Below are 19,130 nucleotides of genomic sequence, written 5' to 3'. Positions count from 1 at the left end.
TAGTTCAATGCCACCTCCTCTGTGACACCTTCCCCAGCGCCCTGGGGGCAGTGACAGTGCCTCTTTCCCTGAACCCCACATTCCTCTGAACCCCACCCTCCCTCTCCCTCTGGCAGATGACTTATAAGTGCGTCCTGCTTTTCCATTTCTGGGTCTGCCTTCCTCAGTGGACTGCCAGCTGCCTGCCGCGAAGGCTGGGGTGTTCCAGCGTGCCTGCCGCTCAATGGTCACGACCCTCTCCTTTTCAGTCCCCGTCAGCAACTGCTTGTTGAATCTCTGGCCGTGAGCAGGGAGGGGCCTGGGAGGATGGTTAGGGTGACCACAGCTGGCATGGGTTCCATCGGGGAGAGAGAAGGAGAGCCACTGAGGTCAGCAGCGTCGTGCTGACTTTCCGCCCTGTCTTGCAGCAGCTGAGTGTCAGGCAGGTTCCCATCTCCAAGGCGGGGAGACGGCAGCACCCCCAAGCACAGTGTGTATGGCGGGGGTGCCGTCTGCTCCAGGGGCAGACCTGAGGCTCTTAGCAACCTCAGGAGCTGGTGCGTTTTATCCCCATTTTTATAGACAAAGCCACTGAGGCTAGCGAGGTTAGGAAGAGCAGGGCTGGGCCTGAGTCAGGTCTGTGGACCTCAGAGCCCACACTCCCTGGCTGCCACCCTACCACTTGGGATTCACGCTGAGCCTGGCTTACTTTGCGGCACCTACGTGTGGCAGATTAGAGGCGAGAACAGCTGCCAAGGCAGCAGTTAATAAACTGTAGCTATTCCAGGCCTCAGCGCCCACCTCCTTGTATTCCCATCTGCACGCTTCGCCAACCGCCCCCTGCAGCACCTGGTGTGGCCCAGGGCTCAGGTCAGCGCAGGTCCAAGGTCAAGGAGTTGCCCTCCCCACCGAATCCCCATCCCACAAGTCCCAGAGGGTCAGATGACCAGTTAGGTCTAGATGACCACAGTTAGGTCTAGGTAACCAGCCTTGGGGCAGTGACCCTGACCTCCTCCTTTTTCTCAGGACCCCACGCCAGCAGCAACTCAGCGAACACTTGTGAAATTCACCAGCAGTCCGCCGTGCTCCCCTCCCTGCTCAGCTGCCTGGGTCTCTGAGTAGAACTGAGGAGGGATGGGATGCCATACAGCAGAGTTGTCGACAGATCCCGTGACAAATGGACTCGAAGCCTTAGGAGGCTGTGACCGGGCCAGGGCCCAGGGCTGCCAGGCCTGGATGTCCTGGTGAGCCACCTCAGGAAGGGAAGGTAGGCTGGGGAGCAGGACAGGCTGGCCCAGGTCTGCCCAGACCCGGCATTTCTAGGGGTAAGACTCAGATTGGGGGGAAGGGGGCTTCTCGGGTCTGCAGGGCGGCCCCTCACGCCACGCATCTCCTCCCAGCATCACTTGGCCCGGAGCACCTCTTCCCTAGGGGAAATCCCTCTCTCCTTTGAGAGCTGGCTTTCAGGGCCCACCCTGCCAGGGGCTCCCTGACACTCCCTAGGCTGGATGTGGAGGCCTTCCATCCACCCCCACCATGCCCTCTGCTCTCTTTTTTAAAGAATTAATTTATTTTTAGTTGCTTCAGCTCTTCCTTGCTGTGCTCGGGCATTCTCTAGTTGCAATGATTGGGGGCTGCTCTCCACTTGTGGAGGTGGCTTCTCTCCTTGCGGACCAGGCTCAGTAGCTGCAGTGCCCAGGCTCAGTTGCTCAAGGGGATGTGGGATCTTCCTAGGCCAGGGATTGAACCCGTGTCCCCTGCACTGGCACATGGATTCTTAACCGCTGGACCGGCAGGGAAGACCCTTCTTTTATTTCATCACTTTTCATGTCCAGTTGGAACAACTGGGTTCCTGTGCTCCTCCTCCATAGACCGCGAACTCACTGAGGGCAGGGTCTGTGGCTTCTCCGTCTCGGTGTCCCCATTCATGGGGGGAATGCTTGAAGAAACATCTCTGAACAGAACAACATGATGTGAGACTGAAAGCGTCTTTATGGTGGCTCAATCTGGCAACCAGGGTGCCCGAGTCAGTGTCCCCAGGGCCCGCACCGTGACGGAACAGGGAGGCGCAGGGCCTGGGCGCTGAGACACCAGCAGCCTCACCAGGTTCCTGGGACTCCCGTGCAGCCTGACAATACTGAGCCTGGCTCCAGTCCCCCCCACAAGAGACTATAAGATCAAGGTCAGTTTTTGGTTACTTTAATTGTAAAAACCAAGACATTTATATATAAATAAGACCGCTGTGTAAAATAGGATTCACCCTTCTACTAAAACCCTTCTTCCCACACTCAAAAAGAATATAGAAAACCCAGCAGAGATAAGAAGTACAAATCGGCATGCGGTCCCTGATGAGAAGTAAGTGGCAGGCCAGGTTTCCCTGCTGAAACAGGCCTCGCGGCGAGGGCGCTCCTGGCCCAGGCGTCTCACCGGAGGTCAGTGACACTTCCAGAAACCGCGCAGGCGCGGTTCCCGCACCCTCAGCCCCTGGTTACCAACTGCACACGTGGAGGCAAGGTGGGGGGAGGGCCGGGGACGGGGCGGGGGGCAGGCTGCTTGGTCCTCATGCCAAAGCCAGGGGGTTGTGGAGCTGTCGGCCGGACAAGACGCGGTGGCATGTTCAGCCCGGGGCCAGGCGGGAAAAGGGGCTTCTGGGGGTGGGGTCACCGCTTCTCCAGAAGACGAGGAGAGGGCCCTTAGTGACCCCCTAAGAGGAGAGGCTCCCTCGAGGCCATCTGCACACAGGCCCGGTCAAGACGAGAACGGGCGGACGCCTGCCCACAGTGCTGGGTGTGGGAAGGCGTGGGGGCTTAGCAGGTCCCTGTGAGAAAAAAATGCCACCCCCCGCCCCTCCTTTGACCCTGTCACACACACCCCACCCCCCCAGCCCTCCCCTGCTGCCCCCTCACACCCGGGGACTCAGCGTGAGATGGCTGCGGATGCACACGCGGGGCGCGGCTCAGGACACGGTACACAGGACAACGGAGAAAAGACCCCAGCTTTCCTCTGGGAAGTCAGGACCTGCCCGTGGCTGCTCCCCGCTCCCAGGGGGACAGCTTTTGGGGGAAAGGCCTGCGGGGGTGGGGCGGGGCGGGGAAGGGCGGGGGGACGGTGTGTCAGGAGCACTTCCAGACACACACAGCCAGGGTCCCCCCGAAGTACAGGTAGAGGAGGTTCTTCACCTCGTGTGTGATCTCAAAGCCGAAGCCTTCGCCGATCACCACATGCCAGGAGGAGCCGAACTTCTTGTCCATGGTCTCTTTGATCATCTTGGCAGCGCTCTGCAACGAGAGCAGGCTCGTCGGGGGCGGGCGGGTGGGGGGCAGCTTGGGGGTGAGAGTGGGCGTGAGTCAGTGCCCTCGCGGGGAAAGCAGAAGTCTCGGCAAGAGAGGGGCCTTGTAGACTCGTGACTGCTGTTCGGCTCTCGGAACCTTCAGACAGGGTTTCCGGCCCCTCCTACCAGGGGCGGCTACACAGCTACGGCGAATCGGACTTTCTACCTCAGCCGTCGGAAGACACCGGTGAGGCGGCAGGGTGGGGCATCGGGCCTGAGACGGGGCACCGGCTGGAGCTCGCAGGCTGCTCTCAGCCCTCAATGAGCCAGCACCCCTGAGCACATGCTGAGGATGGAGCGATCGTCGCGGATGGAGCAATCGCCGTGGATGGAGCCATCGCCATCGTCACAGCGAGGGCTCAGGGCTACCTTCAGGGAGCACAGAGGCCTTCCCTGGCGCATCTGGTGGGCTCTGGGAGAGAAGCCGGCCTTGCCTCTGTCAGCTGCGGCAGCGGCACCCGCCGTCCTTCCCGAGCTCGCTCTTTCAAGAGGTCTCGGGAGGGGCAGAGGCCCGGCCTTCGCGGGGTGAAGCCCCAGGCTCCGGCACTTGCTGTCCCGCCGCCATGCCAGGCGCCTCACCCATACCATTTCAGGACGTCTGTCCTTAGGACCACCCAGCGAGGAGGCAGCATCCTCGCCCCCTGGCACAGACCGGGAAACTGGGGCCCCGCGATGAGAACTGGCCTGTCCAAGGCTAAAGACATAGGAAGGGGCTGGAGACTGAGATCTGAGCTTGGGCCTGCCTGGCCTGAAGCCGGGTGCAGTGGCCAGGGTCTGCCTCCCCCACAGGCTGCCACCACGCTGGCTTCCTTCTTGTTCACCAGCAGACTGATGAATGACTTTGCCTGTGTCCATGCCTACCTGGTGTCGCCAGCACCTAAGGCAGTGCCTGGCACAGGGATGGTGTTTAACATCTTTGCTGAATGGATGAATGGATACATGAATGAATGCCTGGGCGGGCCTCTGTTCTCCACTGGGATGGAGCCAAGGGGTAAGCATCCTGTTTTGCAGCCCACCTGAGACAGTGCATGTGGACAGGGGCGTCAGAGAAAGTGCCCTGGCTCTTCTCCCTCTAGCACTGGGTCAGTGCCCGAGACAGCGCCAGCCTCTGCTCTCACCGGCCTTCCCCACGCTCTGAAAGCTTCCCAGGAAGGGTTAGCCTGGCCCCAGTGGCACTCTGTGTAGCTGGCTGCGGGGACTGGGGCCGCAGGGGTCACCCAAGACACGAGGGGCTGCACTGATGGCAATACCTCGTTGTTGTTGGAGAATTTCTCACAGGCCGTGACACACAGCTCCATGGTCTCCACTCGCATCTCCTCTGGCATGTCCGAGTGCTGGAGACAGGGCGGGGGACAAACAGAGACAGCCTTAGCCTGTGACCCGTCTTCTGGGCTGGCCTCTCGTGCCAAGCTTAAGGCACGGGCAGAGCCCAGAGAGAAGACCCATCTGCTGACGGAACCGAGCGAGGCCTAGTGGGCTCTTACATCCAGGGTCCCTGTGCGACCAGCGACACACTGGGGAAGGCGGCTGGCCAGGCAGGAGCACGCTGGCCACGGAGACGCTTTACCAGCAGCCTCAGGGCACAGCTGACTCGCTCAGGTCCTGAAGAGATGGTGCGGCCGCTCTGAGGGCCCCCTGCTTTTCTGCCCGGCCCTCTCTGGGTGCCCTCTTCCCCTGGGCTCCGTCTCCACCCTCGCCTCTTCTCCAGCTCCTGCTCTGCAGGGATCCCGCCCTGCTCTGTGGATGCAGACATCTTCTATGCAGGCAGGGCTCCCACATGTTCATCCTTACTTTGACTTCTTTTTGGGGCTCTGGATTCCTATGTCCAGCTGCCTACTTGCCAGCCTCAGAGGTCTGAAAGATAACGCTTGATGTTCCCCCACAAACCTAGTCCTCTGTCTTCCCCCTCTTGGTAACCGACACTGTTCTCTCTCCCACACTCAGGACAAAACCAGCCCTGGCAGTCCCCCGTGGCCTGCTTTCCCTCATACCCAGCATCCAGTGCGCTGCTGAATTCCATTGCTCTCCCTTCAGCTTCTGTCTAGAGCCCTACCGTGTCTTGCCATCTCTGCTCCGTGACCTGGACCTGGCCACCCTCTCTCTCCCTGGGTCTCTGCAGTAGCATCCTGGTTGGTCTCCCCGCTTCCACTCGGGTTCCCTAAAATCCACTCTCCATCCAACAGCTGGAGGGCTCTTTCAGAAACATTAAACAGATCACCAGACTCCTACTCCTCTGCTGAAGGCTCTTGACTGTTTCCCTTTGAAGTCAGGATGGGATCCCCATTTCTCACTGTGGCCCCCAGGCCTGGGAGGCTGGCCTGGCTGTCACACTGACACTCACGTCCTGTGCCCCCTCACTTGGCACTCATTCCAGCCACACTGGCCGCCTTCCTGCGCCTCCCAGATGCTGAGCTTGCTCAGGCTTTCCATGCCTGCTGCTTCCCCTGCCTAGAGAATGTTCTCCAGACTCTCATAAGGCGTGCTCCCTAACTTTATTTAGGTCTCTGTTCAGAGAACTCGTTCCAGAAGCCAATATTTACTCTCCAGCTCCTTACTTCTGCTTTATTTTTCTTCAGGGCACTTGTGACCTGAAATTATGTTCTTTAAACCTTTTTTCCACATGGGCCAGGCTTCTGTCTTGTTCACTCCCGTATCCACAGTGCCCAGAACAGCGCCCGGTATGTAGTAAGTGGCCTAAGTAATTGTTGAATGAATGAATGGATGAATGAATGAATCACTGTGGGCGCCCCCTCAGTCTCTAGACTGGCCAGCAGAGCCCGTCATAATCTCCTCCCAATGCTATCCTGCGGGGATAAGCTCCCCCTCACCTCTCTCTCTAAGGCGCTTGGGCCCTGCTGGCCACTGCCTCCCTCCCCCGGGCCTTACCCTGACCAGAGGGAAGGTCTGCAGTCGTTTATAATCAGCCTCATCTTTCTTCCCTTCTGTTTCTCCCATGATATTTCCACTGTGACCAGGAGGAGAGAGGGATGCTTTCAGGAGGTGCTGGGACTGGTAATTAAGACACACCCAGGAGATTCAGGAAGCAGGCCCTGCCAGCTTGGTGGAAGCAGAAAATGTCTTTCCCCAAGGGGTGCTGTAGAAAACAGGAAAAACCAGGAGAAACGAGTTGGCTTAAAAACTATACATCACAAATTAGAAATGTCTCAGTAACAATCTGACACCTCCCCGTCTCAACTCCTCCACATCCCTTTCCAAATGGCCAGCAAGTCTGGAGACGGGAGGATGAGTCAACATGAGATGCTGGGACCCAGTTAAGAACACGCTGGTACGATGCTGCAAGCCCACACTGTCATTATCAAGACAAATACTGACTGCCGGCCAGGCTGAGGGTGGAGCCTTCAGCCTGCAATTAACGAACTTGGCTTCTCTGCTAGGCTACTATGTAAATCGTCCTTGCTTCCCGGCAGATGTGGTCAGGAAGTGAAATGTCAGGTCGTGTTCAACAGTTCTGGGCTTATGGGCAAGCAAGTGCCTCCTTCTGCAGGTCCTGGCTCTAGAGGAGAAATGTGACCAGTGACGCTCTGCGCCCTCCTTGGCGTGCCAGGCAGCCCGCCTCTTCTCGTCCACTCCCTCCGGCCACCCTGTCCTATCCGGCTGGCCCAGGAGTTGGGAGGCTCAGGCCTTAGTTACTGGTCCTTCCGCTCACTAGTTATGTGGTTTGGGGCCTCAGATTTCTCATCAGTAACATGAAGGTGGTTATATCTACCTCGTGGGGCTGTTACGAGAATCAAATGAGATGGCGTAGGCCAGGCACGTAGTAGGCACTCAGCAAACACCCAGCAAACTGTTTTTCCCTCCCTCTGGCTCCTCGGAGATTCACATAAGGATATGATGGAAAAGTTATAAAGCCTAATACACATGCGTAGATTTCTTTTTTCTTTCCAAATCTTAAGGAAAAACAGATGGGGCTTTTCCTTAAAAGATGGGCCTGGATCCTAAATGACTGGAAGCAGTGCTTGAAACTCAGTGTTTCTCTCTATCCTACAAGTCAGTTTATCCTATAACTCAAAGAACTTTTAATCTCAGAAGTACAACTAATATAAATGAAAACGAACCACCACATCATTAAGCCCCTTTTAACTATCCTTACTGGACAAATGGGTGTCCCTGATGGCTCAGTAGTAGAGAATCTCCCGGCAATGCAGAAGCCGCAGGTTTGATCCCTGACTTGAGATGATCCCCTGGAGGAGGAAATGGCAACCCACTCCAGTGTTCTTACCTGGAGAGTCCCACAGACAAGAGGAGCCTGGCGGGCTATAGTCCATGGGGTTGAAAAGAGTTGGATAGGACTGAGTTGGTATGCAAATACAGCCAAATAATGTTATCATATTCCAGCATCGCTCACATTTCCAAATAAATTTAATTTTCATTGCACAGCCCCTGAACCCTGAAGATGCCCAGCGTAGTAACGGGTAGGTAATGACGGGTGACATCGGTTGGGTTTCCTGCGGGCCAGACACTGTTGCAAGTACTCCACGTGCACTTACTTGGTCCTGCGCCACCAATCACCCCGTGAGTTAGGTCCTGCACGTAAGGGAGGCATCACCACTCTGGAGGTCACTCAGCTACTGAGCGGCAGAGCTGCAGCTGACCTGGGATGGCCTCCGACACAGGTGATCCTAACACCGTCCTCACATTACAGGGCCTGCACACAGCAAGCACACGAGGTGGGCGCCCACACACCTCGCCCCGAGGCATGACCACTAGCATGGCTCCCACAATCCCAGCAGTGAGAGGAATGTTAAAGCGTCCCTTTCGGTGTCTCCCTGTCCAGCGCTAACTTGATCCTTGTTTGGTCAAGCCTTGAGCTTTCTGGGCACATTTTTTCTGGGCGGTGCTTTCAAGTTTATCCCTCTCTCTGGTGCTGCAGAAATCCTCAGTGCTACTCCATGTGGTTGGCTCCCTCGAGCGAAGCTGGAAGCCTGGCATCACCCTCTGCCCGGCAGAGGGGGGGGTCCTCCCCCCATTGCCCGGGTATGCTCTGGTTTCCCAGCAGACAGACGGCTTCTTATCTCACCATCCTGGGCATGAGATGGTGAGATCCTGGGTGGTGAGTACCACCCAGATATTAGCTGTGTCTGTTTGTCTCTACATATAAGCTGGCAAATGACCAAGTACGATCTCATTGTCCTTTCTGCTCAAATTTCTTTATTTCACAAAAGGCAGTGAATCAACTTGTCCTTTCTCGTTCCGATTAAGGCCCCATCCCCCGTCCTCCTTGAGGTATTTGGTAAAGGCCACTTTGTTGCCTCCTCCCCCACATCATCAAGGGGTGACAGAAGGTGGGGGCTACACTGATGTAAAAGGATTACATCCTTTGTAAGCTTTGCTGTCTCCTGAGACTTTCAAGTGGGAACAACTTATGATGCTGAAGCAGCTGCTTTAGGCCCCTTCCACCCGAATATTTCAATCCGATTCAATTCGGCCTCTGGGCTAACAAGAGCCAGCGTGGAGGGGAGCTCAGAGGCAACCGTGCACACGTCTGCCCTCGGGGACCTCAGGGTCCGTGACCACTGCTCGGACTCTGCTTCAGCATGTGGAATCCTGGATGAAACCACACTTCAGAGGTGTTATCAAAGCCCATTCTTCAGGAACAAAGTGGGAAAGCCACTGGGACAGTTTTTTTTTTGGGGGGGGTGGGGTGGGTGGGATATCACCTGATAGAGAAGATACAAGACTATGAGGTGGGGCATTGAGGCTAGAGTACCAGCTCTAAAACCGAAAGCAGTTCTGCCCTCTTCCCTGCTTTGCAGCCTGAGGCAAGTAATTTAACCTCCTGAGCCTTGGTGTCCTCCTCTGCGAAATGGGATGATCCCACCTTGTCCTTCTCAGGGAGCTGTCGTGAGCACCAAGTATATATGCACACGAGCGTTTGGAAACCGTAGGGCCCTCTGCACCCAGCACTGCGATGCTCTAACCACCACCACGTTATCAGCTGAGACTTCGTCCACATCTTTTGGCCACATTTATTAAACATCATGACTGCAAGTGGCTTTTGCTAACCTCTACACACACTTCTGGGGATCCAAAAGGGATGAGACTCAGAATGAAAAGGAACAGTTATAGACAAGGTGTCTCCAAATGTACGAAGGTAGAATTTTTATGACACTGTACCATTATAGTACAGCTATAGTCATTCAGCTCCGATTTTAAAACCCTGCTGAATGTTACCCAAAATAGCACAACTCAAGTTTTAATAACCTTATCAATCTTCCATGCAAACGAGTGTGTGCCTGACAGGTCCAGGCCAGAAAGCAGTTGCGTCAGGTCTAAAAGAGAGCCCTTTAATAATTTAAGTGTGCTCCCGGCCAGGGCACGCGAATCTGCTGGGTAGCAGAGCTCGACTCTCCCCGGGGCCCGTCTGGGCACACAGAGCCAGCGTCAGCCTTGCTCCCGCTCTGCCCTTTATTCTCCTTCTCACCCAAAGGCCCTTATGGAGCCTTACACAGCCTCGCCCATGTCTGACATGAGGCTTCTCCTCGGCAATGAGCTGGGCTCCTCATCTCATCATCTTGTCAAAGCCTGTGTCCTTTGTTCTTTTGTGGACACTGACCTCAGTCACTGTTTATTCTTTTGCTTCTGAAATGTTTGGGAAGAATCCTTAAGTGGGTTAGGGGATGTAGGAAGGAGGAAGGAAAAATGAATGAATTCTGGGAAACAAAGCCCCCTCACCACCCCCTCCAGCCACTCAGCACCTGGAATAAGCTTGGTTCGCAGACCACAGCTTGCCGCCTTGACCTCTTTCCAGCATCGGAGAGATGGGAGGACATGTGTGGAGCATAGCTTTATGGTTGTGAGTACAGGCTCCACAAGAAGGTCTGGCTTCACACCTCGGACTGTCTCAGATAAGTGTTTAACCTCTCCAGGCCTCATTTTTCTCATCTGGAAACTGGGTCTAAAAACAGACTCTACTTCACAGTCAATGTCAGCTTTTGTTACTGGCGCGGGAGGAAGTGTCCTTTGAATCCCAGCCAACTAAACAGCGAAATGCTCAGGCAAACAAACCAACACTCATCGAGCTCCCGCTCTGTGCCGTTAGTACTGAGGCAGGAAGGAGTCACAAGTGAATTCTGCAAACACAGGTGGGCTGGAGGAGCTCTGGTGCAGTGAGTGATACATTGCTTTCACACCTGCTGTCTCATTTCATCCCAGAACAACCTGTGGGGGCAGCACCCACTCGCAGTTCTCAGACAAGGCACCTCAGAGAGGTCTGGGGGCTGGCCTGGAGGGACACAGCCAGGATCTGAATCCTTATCTACTCTTCTCTACCTTCTGTGCTTTCTCTCCTGTCCCGAGCAAGTAGGAGGCAAGACAGTAACACAAACAGTGTCCATCCTTGGCAGCCAGCAGTCCAGACTCCTGCCCACACGGGCCTGCTGGTTCCGGCTGTAGTGAGGCCACACACACCCTCGGCACCTCGGACATCCTCCCGCCCTCCCCTGACAAGTCCGCCCTCCGCCTTCTGGCAAACAAAAGGTGAGGCTCGTAAGGTGAGGAGAAAGGAACGGAGGACTTGAAGGCTTTCACCTAAGATATCAGGGAGGTCCGGAAACAACACGGACCATCTAGGTTTCACCATCAGTTTGAAATGCATCATCTACTGTAAAAGAAAGTTTCAAGAGTAAGAAAGTGATGATTGCAGGATAAAGAACAGTCCTCGAGAAGACAATTACCTTTCATGTACACAAAGGGTTTTGGTTTGTTTTTTCACATCCCCCTTATATTTTTTCATTTCACTGATGTCTGGTGAAAACTTCTGATGTGCCTTAAACCAGGGGGAGGGAGGGAAAGAAAGATGGAGAGATGGAGAGATAGAGATCAAGACATTTTCTTTATGTATAAGATGATGTAATAAACCATACTGACTCATATGGTTCTCCCTCATGGACATGGCCAAGTTTGGATGCCATCCGCACACTTTAGTCAAGATACAAAGCATTACCTATCACAGCCATCACAAGGGGACAGCTGCTTACTACAGACAGTGGGTTACTAAGTCTCTTACCCGCCTCCTCCCCACCCCCGCCTTTCACACCTACTCCCCCGTCTCCCACTCAAGGGAACAGATTTGAACGTAAGTGACTAAGAATGATGTTATCACAAAAATAAACTGAAGTTAGCACTGAGTTACTTTTTAAAAAAATCATTCATAATCACTAATCACTGGTGACGTCTCATAGCCAGTCACGACTCAGCAGTGTGTCGTGAGTCCAGACAATCTCCCGGGGATGAAGGACTTGCTCTGCTCTTCTGTAGATGCCCCCAGAGCAGCGTCCAGTGTCTGGCACGTGGCAGAAGCCCAACAAATATCTAAACTCTAATTAAACTGTATTTCATTTGCCCCCTGGGAAGGGGGGCCCTATCAAATCCTTTCAATAATATCTATTGAGCACCGACCTTGAGCAAGGCAACAGGATGGGTGTTTTATGTAGAGGATCTCATTTACTCCCCCTAAGAACTCCATCAGACAAGCACTATTATCCCTACTTCCCTGATGATCATTCAGGCTGAGCAAAGCAAAGCGACTTCCCACCCAGCTGATAAATGGATGAGCCAGGATGCACTCGGCATATATGACTTTAGGACTAAGCTTTCTCAGCTGCTCTGCTATAAGCAAGAGAGAGTCTCCGCTTTCAAGGAGCATACAATCTAATATGAGGGAACAACACACATACCCAAGGAACTAACTATGGTTCATGGCAGAGAACAGGAAGTGCCACCAGACAGACATGGAACTAGAAGGAAGAGGAGAATTCTGGAGGACAGGGGAGAGGACAGTGAGTGTGTGGTGGCAGGGGCAACATTTGAGTCAGACCTTAAACAGTGAGTGGGAATCCTGACTGGTGTGCAAGGCGAGGAAGACATTCCAGGCAGAGTGATGAGCAAACACAGTGATGTCGAAGCAGAAAGCTCAAAGGGTTTTATGGGAAAGTCCAACAGTCCAATTTGGCCAGAGGACAGAACCTGGCAAATGAGAATAGAGGAGGCATGCTGGGAAAGAGGCTGGGATAGGGTTGTGGATGTGGAAAAGAGCCCTGAGACCCAGGCTTAAGAAATATGCATATTTTTAGTGGAGAAGGAGAAGTCCTTTGGAGGTCTCCTGGGGGCTGGTGACATGGCTGTGTTTTGACAATTACTCTGGTGGACTGGGTTAACAGGAGGAGAGACTGGGGGTAGGAACACCAGTTAGGAAGCTATAGAGATGGCCTGGGTGACAGGCATTAAAAACTTGAACCAGGATGATGGCTTCAGACATGGAGAGACTATGAGATCCTTGCAAAGGCAGAAACAAAGATGTGACACTGCCTAGGTGGGATAAGCACGGCAGAGGGGCAGAGGATGCCCCAGGAGGATGGTGATCTCACTGAGAGAGACAGGAGAATTCAGGTAGAACAGATGGACAGACAGAGAATGCGGGACACTTTGATGTTTGAATTACTGAGTTTAATTTGTTGGTGAGATATGCAAATGGAGGTATCTCCTCAGGAGAAGGGGATCACAGAATCATGGATATTACCAGGGGGAGGAGGGGAGCCATCAAGTCCAATCACTACATCAATAAAGCAATCTCTATTTCAACCCCCACCCCCAAAGTCTCACTAACGATGGAAGCCCAGGAGAAGTATCTGAGCTGGAGATGTGAATTGGAGGGTGAAACGGAGAAACAGGGTGATTCTCAGAGGGAGGGAAATGCGTGGAAATATGAGACAAAGGAAGGAAGTTCATATTATTCTCAGAATCCCCCGAGGAGATATGCTATAGTATCCTAATTCTGTATATACTCAGGCTGGACTCCAGGGAGATTAGAGAACTTGCTAGGGTCCTGTAGCTGGGAATCCAAATTAGGTTTGCCAAGTCCTTTTCTCCAGGAGACGGTGAAGGACAGGGAAGCCTGGTGTGCTGCAGTCCATGGGGTCGCAAAGAGTCGGAGGACACGACTGAGCGACTGAACAACAACAAAGTCCTTTTCACTATACTCCAAACTTCCCATGAAGATCACGTCCTCGGGGAAGTCTACAGTTGGGTCAAAGAATCACATCCTGGAACGTCAGAGTCAAAGAGACTTTAGGGATCATTCAACCTAACTTCTCATTTACAAATATGGAAACTGAGGCCCAAAGAGGGAAATGACCAGCCTCGACTCCCAGACAGTCGTCAACTGTCCAACTCAAGCGGTCTGGGAGGAGGCGATGGCGACCACCCGCCCAGCCGCGGGAGGAGGGGGTTACTCTGCGAATGATGGGGGATCAAGGTGCAGGGGGAGTCGGGTTAGAGAGGACGGGGGAACGTGAAGCTGGAGGGGATCTCAGAAGGGCCTGCAGAGTAGCGACAGCGAAACTGTCTCGACAGAGCTCGCAGGTCCCCGAAGTGTGGTGGCGGCGCGGGGGGGTGGGGGCGTGGGGAGGATGGGGGTTGGGAGGATCTGGAACTGGGGACCAACAGGCAGGAGGTTGAGGTGGGGCCTCTGCGGTGGGCGAGGCCCCGCCCGCCCCGCAATGCCTCCCGGTCCCGCTTCGGGCCGGCCCTCCCCGCCCGGTTGCCCGCCGCACCCCGTGGCCTCACCTGCTCCCGAGGGGGCCGGAGCTAAGGCCTCAGCGAGCGCACCCCCGCCAGGGTTGTCAAGGAGCGAAACAAGAGTGTCTTAGCAACAGCGAGGAAGTCCTGCCCCCTCACCGGACGTTACGGGACTTTTACTTATTATTGGTGAACCAAGATGTCAATCAACACTGAAGGGCCCTACAACGTAAAATGTAGGAAAAGAGGCGTGGCTTACAGATTGAGGAGGCGGGGCTTCACTTATAGTTGTCTTAAACGGGCCTGAGGAGTCGGGCATAAACAGAAGTTCTCATTTTAGAGAAATTTGGAAGAGCGGTATTATCTGGAGAGTGTATTTTAGTCATTTGAAACAGCAAATGCAACTTGTTGGTGTCCTGACACTAATAGGCCATACTTACGGCAGAAAGCGAAGAACTAAAGAGCCTCTTGATGAAAGTGAAAGAGGAGAGTGAAAAAGTTGGCTTAAAACTCAACATTCAGAAAACTAAGATCATGGCATCTGGTCCCATCACTTCATGGCAAATAGATGGGGAAACAATAGAAACAGTGACAGACTTTATTTTCTTGGGCTCCAAAATCACTGTAGATGGTGACTGCAACCATGAAATTAAAAGACACTTGCTCCTTATAAGAAAAGCTATGACCAACCTAGACAGCATATCAAAAAGCAGAGACATTACTTTGCCAGCAAAGGTCCATCTAGTCAACACTATGTTTTTTCCAGTAGTCATGTGTGAATGTGAGAGTTGGACTATAAAGAAAGCTGAGCGTGGAAGAATTGATGCTTTTGAACTGTGGTGTTGGAGAAGACTCTCGGGAGTCCCTTGGACTGCAAGGAGATCCACCCAGTTCATCCTAAAGGAAATCAGTCCTGGATATTCATTGGAAGGACTGATGCTGAAGCTGAAACTCCAATACTTTGGCCAGCTGATACAAAGGACTCATTTGAAAAGACCCCGATGCTGGGAAAGATTGAAGGCAGGAGGAGAAGGGTATGACAGAGGATGAGATGGTTGGATGGCATCACTGACTTGGTGGACATGAGTTTGAGTAAGCTCCAGGAGTTGGTGATGGACAAGGAAGCCTGGTGTGTTGCAGTCCATGGGGTTTCAAAGAGTTGGACACGACTGAGCGACTGAACTGAACTGAACAAAAGCCTAATATAAAGTAACATCATGTAGGGCTTTTGCATGAGTATTGCACCTGATTCTCTCCACAGTTCTTTTAGGTAATAGTATTCGTAACCACATCCCTCTGAACTAAGGTTCAGAGAGGTTACATAGTTTGTAAAAGGAAAAAAAAATCAAGGTTAGGTTCCTAGAGAAGGAACCCAGGGCTCTTGCACTGCGGCACACCCTCATAGAGCTGCCTCAACCTGGTCCGTAGGAGACACTGTAGCATATGACTTAAAGATATAGTTTTCCAGAGCCTGCCTTTTCTTTCCCTTAGGAGAAATTAATCTGAATGTATTAGTACAATTAGGGGGAAAGGAAGGGGGGGAAGGGAGATAACCCTGCAGATTCAAGGTTTTGACTGGTAGATCAAAGGGTCAGTGAAGTACTTCATATTTTAAACATTTACCCTCTCATGATGGGTACTCTGGGTGGATCTCCACTTCACATTCTTTGGCACTTGCTGGGAACTCAGCCCTTGCCAGGTGCTGATGATTCAGAGAGGAATGAGGGGATAAGGAATAAGGAATAATGGGGACCTTGGTCCCATAGCAAGCATGGTCCAGTGTGGGGAAAGCCATGTCAACAAATAGACACAGAGTAATTCATTCTACCTGAGTTCTGATCGAGGTGTGGGCAAGGTCCTGCTTCTCTCCAAGGAGGGAGTAGCTAACTCAAAGGAGGTGGTGTTTGAGTAGACTGAGTCTAAGATGACTAGTAGGCTAATGAAGGTGGGAGAGCAGAGTTCACTGGGAACTTCTGTGGCTCCAGGAGGCCTGGGTAGAGGATGAGGGGGTAGTGAAGACTGTGGAGGTGAAGATGCAGAGGGAAGTAGAGTTTTTTGTTTGTTTGTTTTTGGCTGTTCTGCACGGCTTGTGAGATCTTTGTTCCTCGACCAGGGATTGAACTCAGACCACAGCAGCAAAAGTACTGAGTCCTAACCACTGCACTGCCAGGGAACTCTGGAAAGTAGGGTTTTGAATGCCAGTTCAGGGAGGTGAGGTGAGAGTGGGGAAAGTAGCTGCTGGGGGGTTGTAGGTGGGGCGGAAGCATGGGCAGATTTGAGTTATGGACGATTACTTGGATGGAGAAGATGGCAGACTGGATTTGGAATAGGTAGATAAAGGCAGGTACAGCAGGTTTAGTTTTGAGACTTGTAAGTTTAAGTTTCCCTAGGCCTTTGGCGACTCCCAGCTTGCCTCCCTGGTGTGATCTGGGGTCCATGGAACATCTGATTCAGCCTCCAGATTTTCCCAATCCTCTTTGCCAAGTTCCTCCAGGAGATGGAAGGTGGCCTTTGAGGGGGATGAAGCTCTTGCTTCCGCCTCTCATCCAAACTTCTCCCCAAAGGGGTCCACGTTTTCTGTCTTCTCTTTCTCACCTCCCATTCATTCTGCAGCCCACTGCAATCTGGCTTACACTCCCACAATGCCACCAAAATTCTTTCTTCCATGGTTACCAGTGACCTCCTGAAGAGCAGAATACAATAGACCCTTGTAGTTTGTTTCTTACAGGACCCATCCACTCTGCTGGGATAAAACTGTTGACTAAACTCATCTTCAAAGTAGGCTGCAGAGCCACCGAACTGACAATGATTCTATTGTCAATGTCCCTGTAGATTTTGATGGCTCCTGTGTTTCTCCAGATTAGGCTTCTCCTTGGAGTTATAGGCCTAAATATCCAGCTGCCCCTTGACTGTCTCCACCAGAATGTCCCACAAACCCTCTATACTCAGTGTAATCTGAATCCATCATCTTCCTCCAAACTCCTCTCCTGCATCCCCATCTTGATCAATGGCATTAACCCCACTCCCAGTTGCCTCCATCAGAAATCAGGGAATTTGAGACTTCCCTGGTGGTCCAGTTGTCAAGAATTGTCTGCCTACCAGTGCAGGGGACATGGGTTCAATCTCTGATGGGGGAACTAAGATCCCACTTGCCTCATGAGGCAACCAAGCCTGCCCGCCACAATTACTGAACTCACATGTTCTGGAGCCCCTGAGCTGCAACTAAGACCTGACATGGCCAAAAATAAATAAATATTAAAAAATAATAGAATAAAAAATAAATCAGGGAATCTGGTCCTTCTCCTTTCCCACGACCGTCACCCACCTGAAATCAATCACGAGCCTTCTGATTCTGACTCCTGTGTTCTGCTTACATCCCCTTCTGATGGCACTCCTCATAGACGCAGAACCACCATCCCACCTGTATTATTGCAATAACCTCCTGATAGGAATGCCTGGCTGCAGTCTAGCCCTTCTCTGATCCACCCTCCATACCACAGTCAGCGTGATACTTCTAACACCCAAATCTCACCATTTTGCATTTCTCTCTCTCTTTTTTAAAGTATTTATTTATTTTGGCTGCACCAGGTCTTAGGTGCAGCATGTGGAATCTAGTTCCCCGACCAGGGCTTAAACCCAGGTCCCCTGCATTGGGAACTCAGTCTTAGCCACTGGACCACCAGGGAAGTCCCTCCCTTCCTCTCTTTAACAACTGCTTCCCTCCCTCCACAGTTGCCCATTGCCTACCAAATGACATCCAGATGCATGGCCTGGCATTTGAGGCTGGCCCCCACCATAGTGTGGCCTGTGGGCACCTCCATCTCCTCTGTGCTTTATGCCCAAGCCACCCCAGCTCTCATGGCTCTCCACACACTCCATGCCGTTGCTCACCTCCCTGCATCCTCTCTGCCCACATTCTGCCTCTAGCCATCCCTCCTTTTGACTCTAGTAGCCCATACATTTTTGGTCTTCTCTTGCACACGTTGGGATTCTATCACTTGCAACCAGAAAAGTCCTCTGTACTCCCTTCGCATCCAGGGCACGTGCCTGTCACTGCTCTTCTCCACTGTTTTCTACCTGACTTTAGTTCCCCGTCCTTCCCCGTGAGCTTCCTGAGAGCAAGGACTTTGTCTTGTTCATCTCCACATTGCTGTGTTTCACTCAGGACCTAGCAGAGAGTAGGTGCTTAGTAAATGTTTCATAAATAAATGAGGTAGATAGGATCCTACCCTGCTTCTTCAGACTCAGCTCACATTGATCCCCGAGATCCAGCCTGTGTTCTGGCTGTACCCTTTCATGCACTGCCCCTGCTGTTTAGGATGGTTAATGATGGACACCCTGGAATCAGCAATTGCATTGGCTGCAAGTCATAGATAATGGAAAAATCGTGATTTAAGATGACATACATTGTTATTCTTACAGTTCTGGAGTCAGAAGTCTGAAATGGGTCTCAGTAGGCTAAAATCAGGTGTCCCCAGAGTTGTGTTCCTTCCTGAGTCTCTGCAGAAGGCTATTTCTTTCCCTTTTCCGGTTTCTAGAGACTTCCTGTCTTCTTCTGACACGGACTCTTCAGCCTCTTTATTTCTGAGGACCCCAATGATTACCTTGCGCCCAACCAGATAATCCTCATTAATCTCTTTATCTCACGGTCATCTGATTAGCAACATTAATTCTATCCACAAACTTGTTTCCCTCTGCCACATGAGAACATAGCCACAGGTCCTGGGGATCACGATGTGGACATCTTTTGGGGAGAGGCATTATTTTACTCCCTATAGTCAGTATGGGTAAAATTTTCACACATAATTGGAAAGAATGTCTATTCTGTAGTTGCTCTGTTAGGCCAAGTCTGTTTACCATTTTGTTCAGATGTTCTATCAGTTCAGTTCAGTCTCTCAATTGTGTCCGACTCTTTGCGACCCCATGGACTGCAGCATGCCAGGCTTCCCTGTCCATCACCAACTCTTGGAGCTTGCTCAGACTCATGTCCATCAAGTCAGTGATGCCATCCAGCCATCTCATCCTCCGTCGTCCCCTTCTCCTCCTTTCCCAGCATCAGGGTCTTTTCAAATGAGTCAGTTCTTCGCATCAGGTGGCCAAAGTATTAGAACTACAGCTTCAACATCAGGACTGATCTCCTTTAGGATGGACTGGTTTGCTCTCTTTGCTGTCCAAGGGACTCTCAGGAGTTTCTCCAACACCACAGTTCAAAAACACCAATTCTTCAGCACTCAGCTTTCTTTGTGGTCCATTGGAAGGACTGATCAACAATACTTTGGCCACT

The 19,130-nt window shown here is 52.4% G+C and overlaps 1 protein-coding gene across 2 annotated transcripts; it reads right to left on the bottom strand.

Moving 5' to 3' along the window:
- Positions 1-2,162: 2,162 nt before the first annotated feature.
- DNAL4 (dynein axonemal light chain 4) lies at positions 2,163-13,993 on the bottom strand. 2 transcript variants are annotated; one of them, XM_027540758.1, is made up of 5 exons: positions 13,895-13,993; positions 6,197-6,404; positions 4,561-4,644; positions 3,159-3,257; positions 2,163-3,048 (listed from the first exon to the last, which is right to left on the bottom strand). In XM_027540758.1, the coding sequence occupies exons 2-5, from the start codon at positions 6,263-6,265 to the stop codon at positions 2,896-2,898; spliced, it is 405 nt and encodes a 134-aa protein (XP_027396559.1). In that variant the 5' UTR covers positions 6,266-6,404; positions 13,895-13,993; the 3' UTR covers positions 2,163-2,895. The 2 variants fall into 2 exon arrangements, with proteins under 2 accessions (XP_027396559.1, XP_027396560.1); XM_027540759.1 differs by having other exon boundaries at positions 2,163-3,257.
- Positions 13,994-19,130: the final 5,137 nt, after the last annotated feature.

This window comes from Bos indicus x Bos taurus, chromosome 5, assembly GCF_003369695.1.
Source record: "Bos indicus x Bos taurus breed Angus x Brahman F1 hybrid chromosome 5, Bos_hybrid_MaternalHap_v2.0, whole genome shotgun sequence".
In the NCBI taxonomy this organism is placed as follows: domain Eukaryota; kingdom Metazoa; phylum Chordata; class Mammalia; order Artiodactyla; family Bovidae; genus Bos; species Bos indicus x Bos taurus.
The sequence above is the reverse complement of the archived record's forward strand: the minus strand, read 5'-3'. Positions and strand labels throughout refer to the sequence as shown.

Excerpts from the sequence above, each read along its gene's own strand:
- DNAL4 (XM_027540758.1), bottom strand. The coding sequence starts at position 6,265 with ATGGGAGAAACAGAAGGGAAGAAAGATGAGGCTGATTATAAACGACTG. Across the intron at positions 3,258-4,560 it reads AATTCTCCAACAACAACGAG|AGCGCTGCCAAGATGATCAA; the intron begins GTATTGCCATCA and ends CTCTCGTTGCAG. Across the intron at positions 3,049-3,158 it reads GCTTTGAGATCACACACGAG|GCCTTTCCCCCAAAAGCTGT; the intron begins GTGAAGAACCTC and ends CCACCCCCGCAG.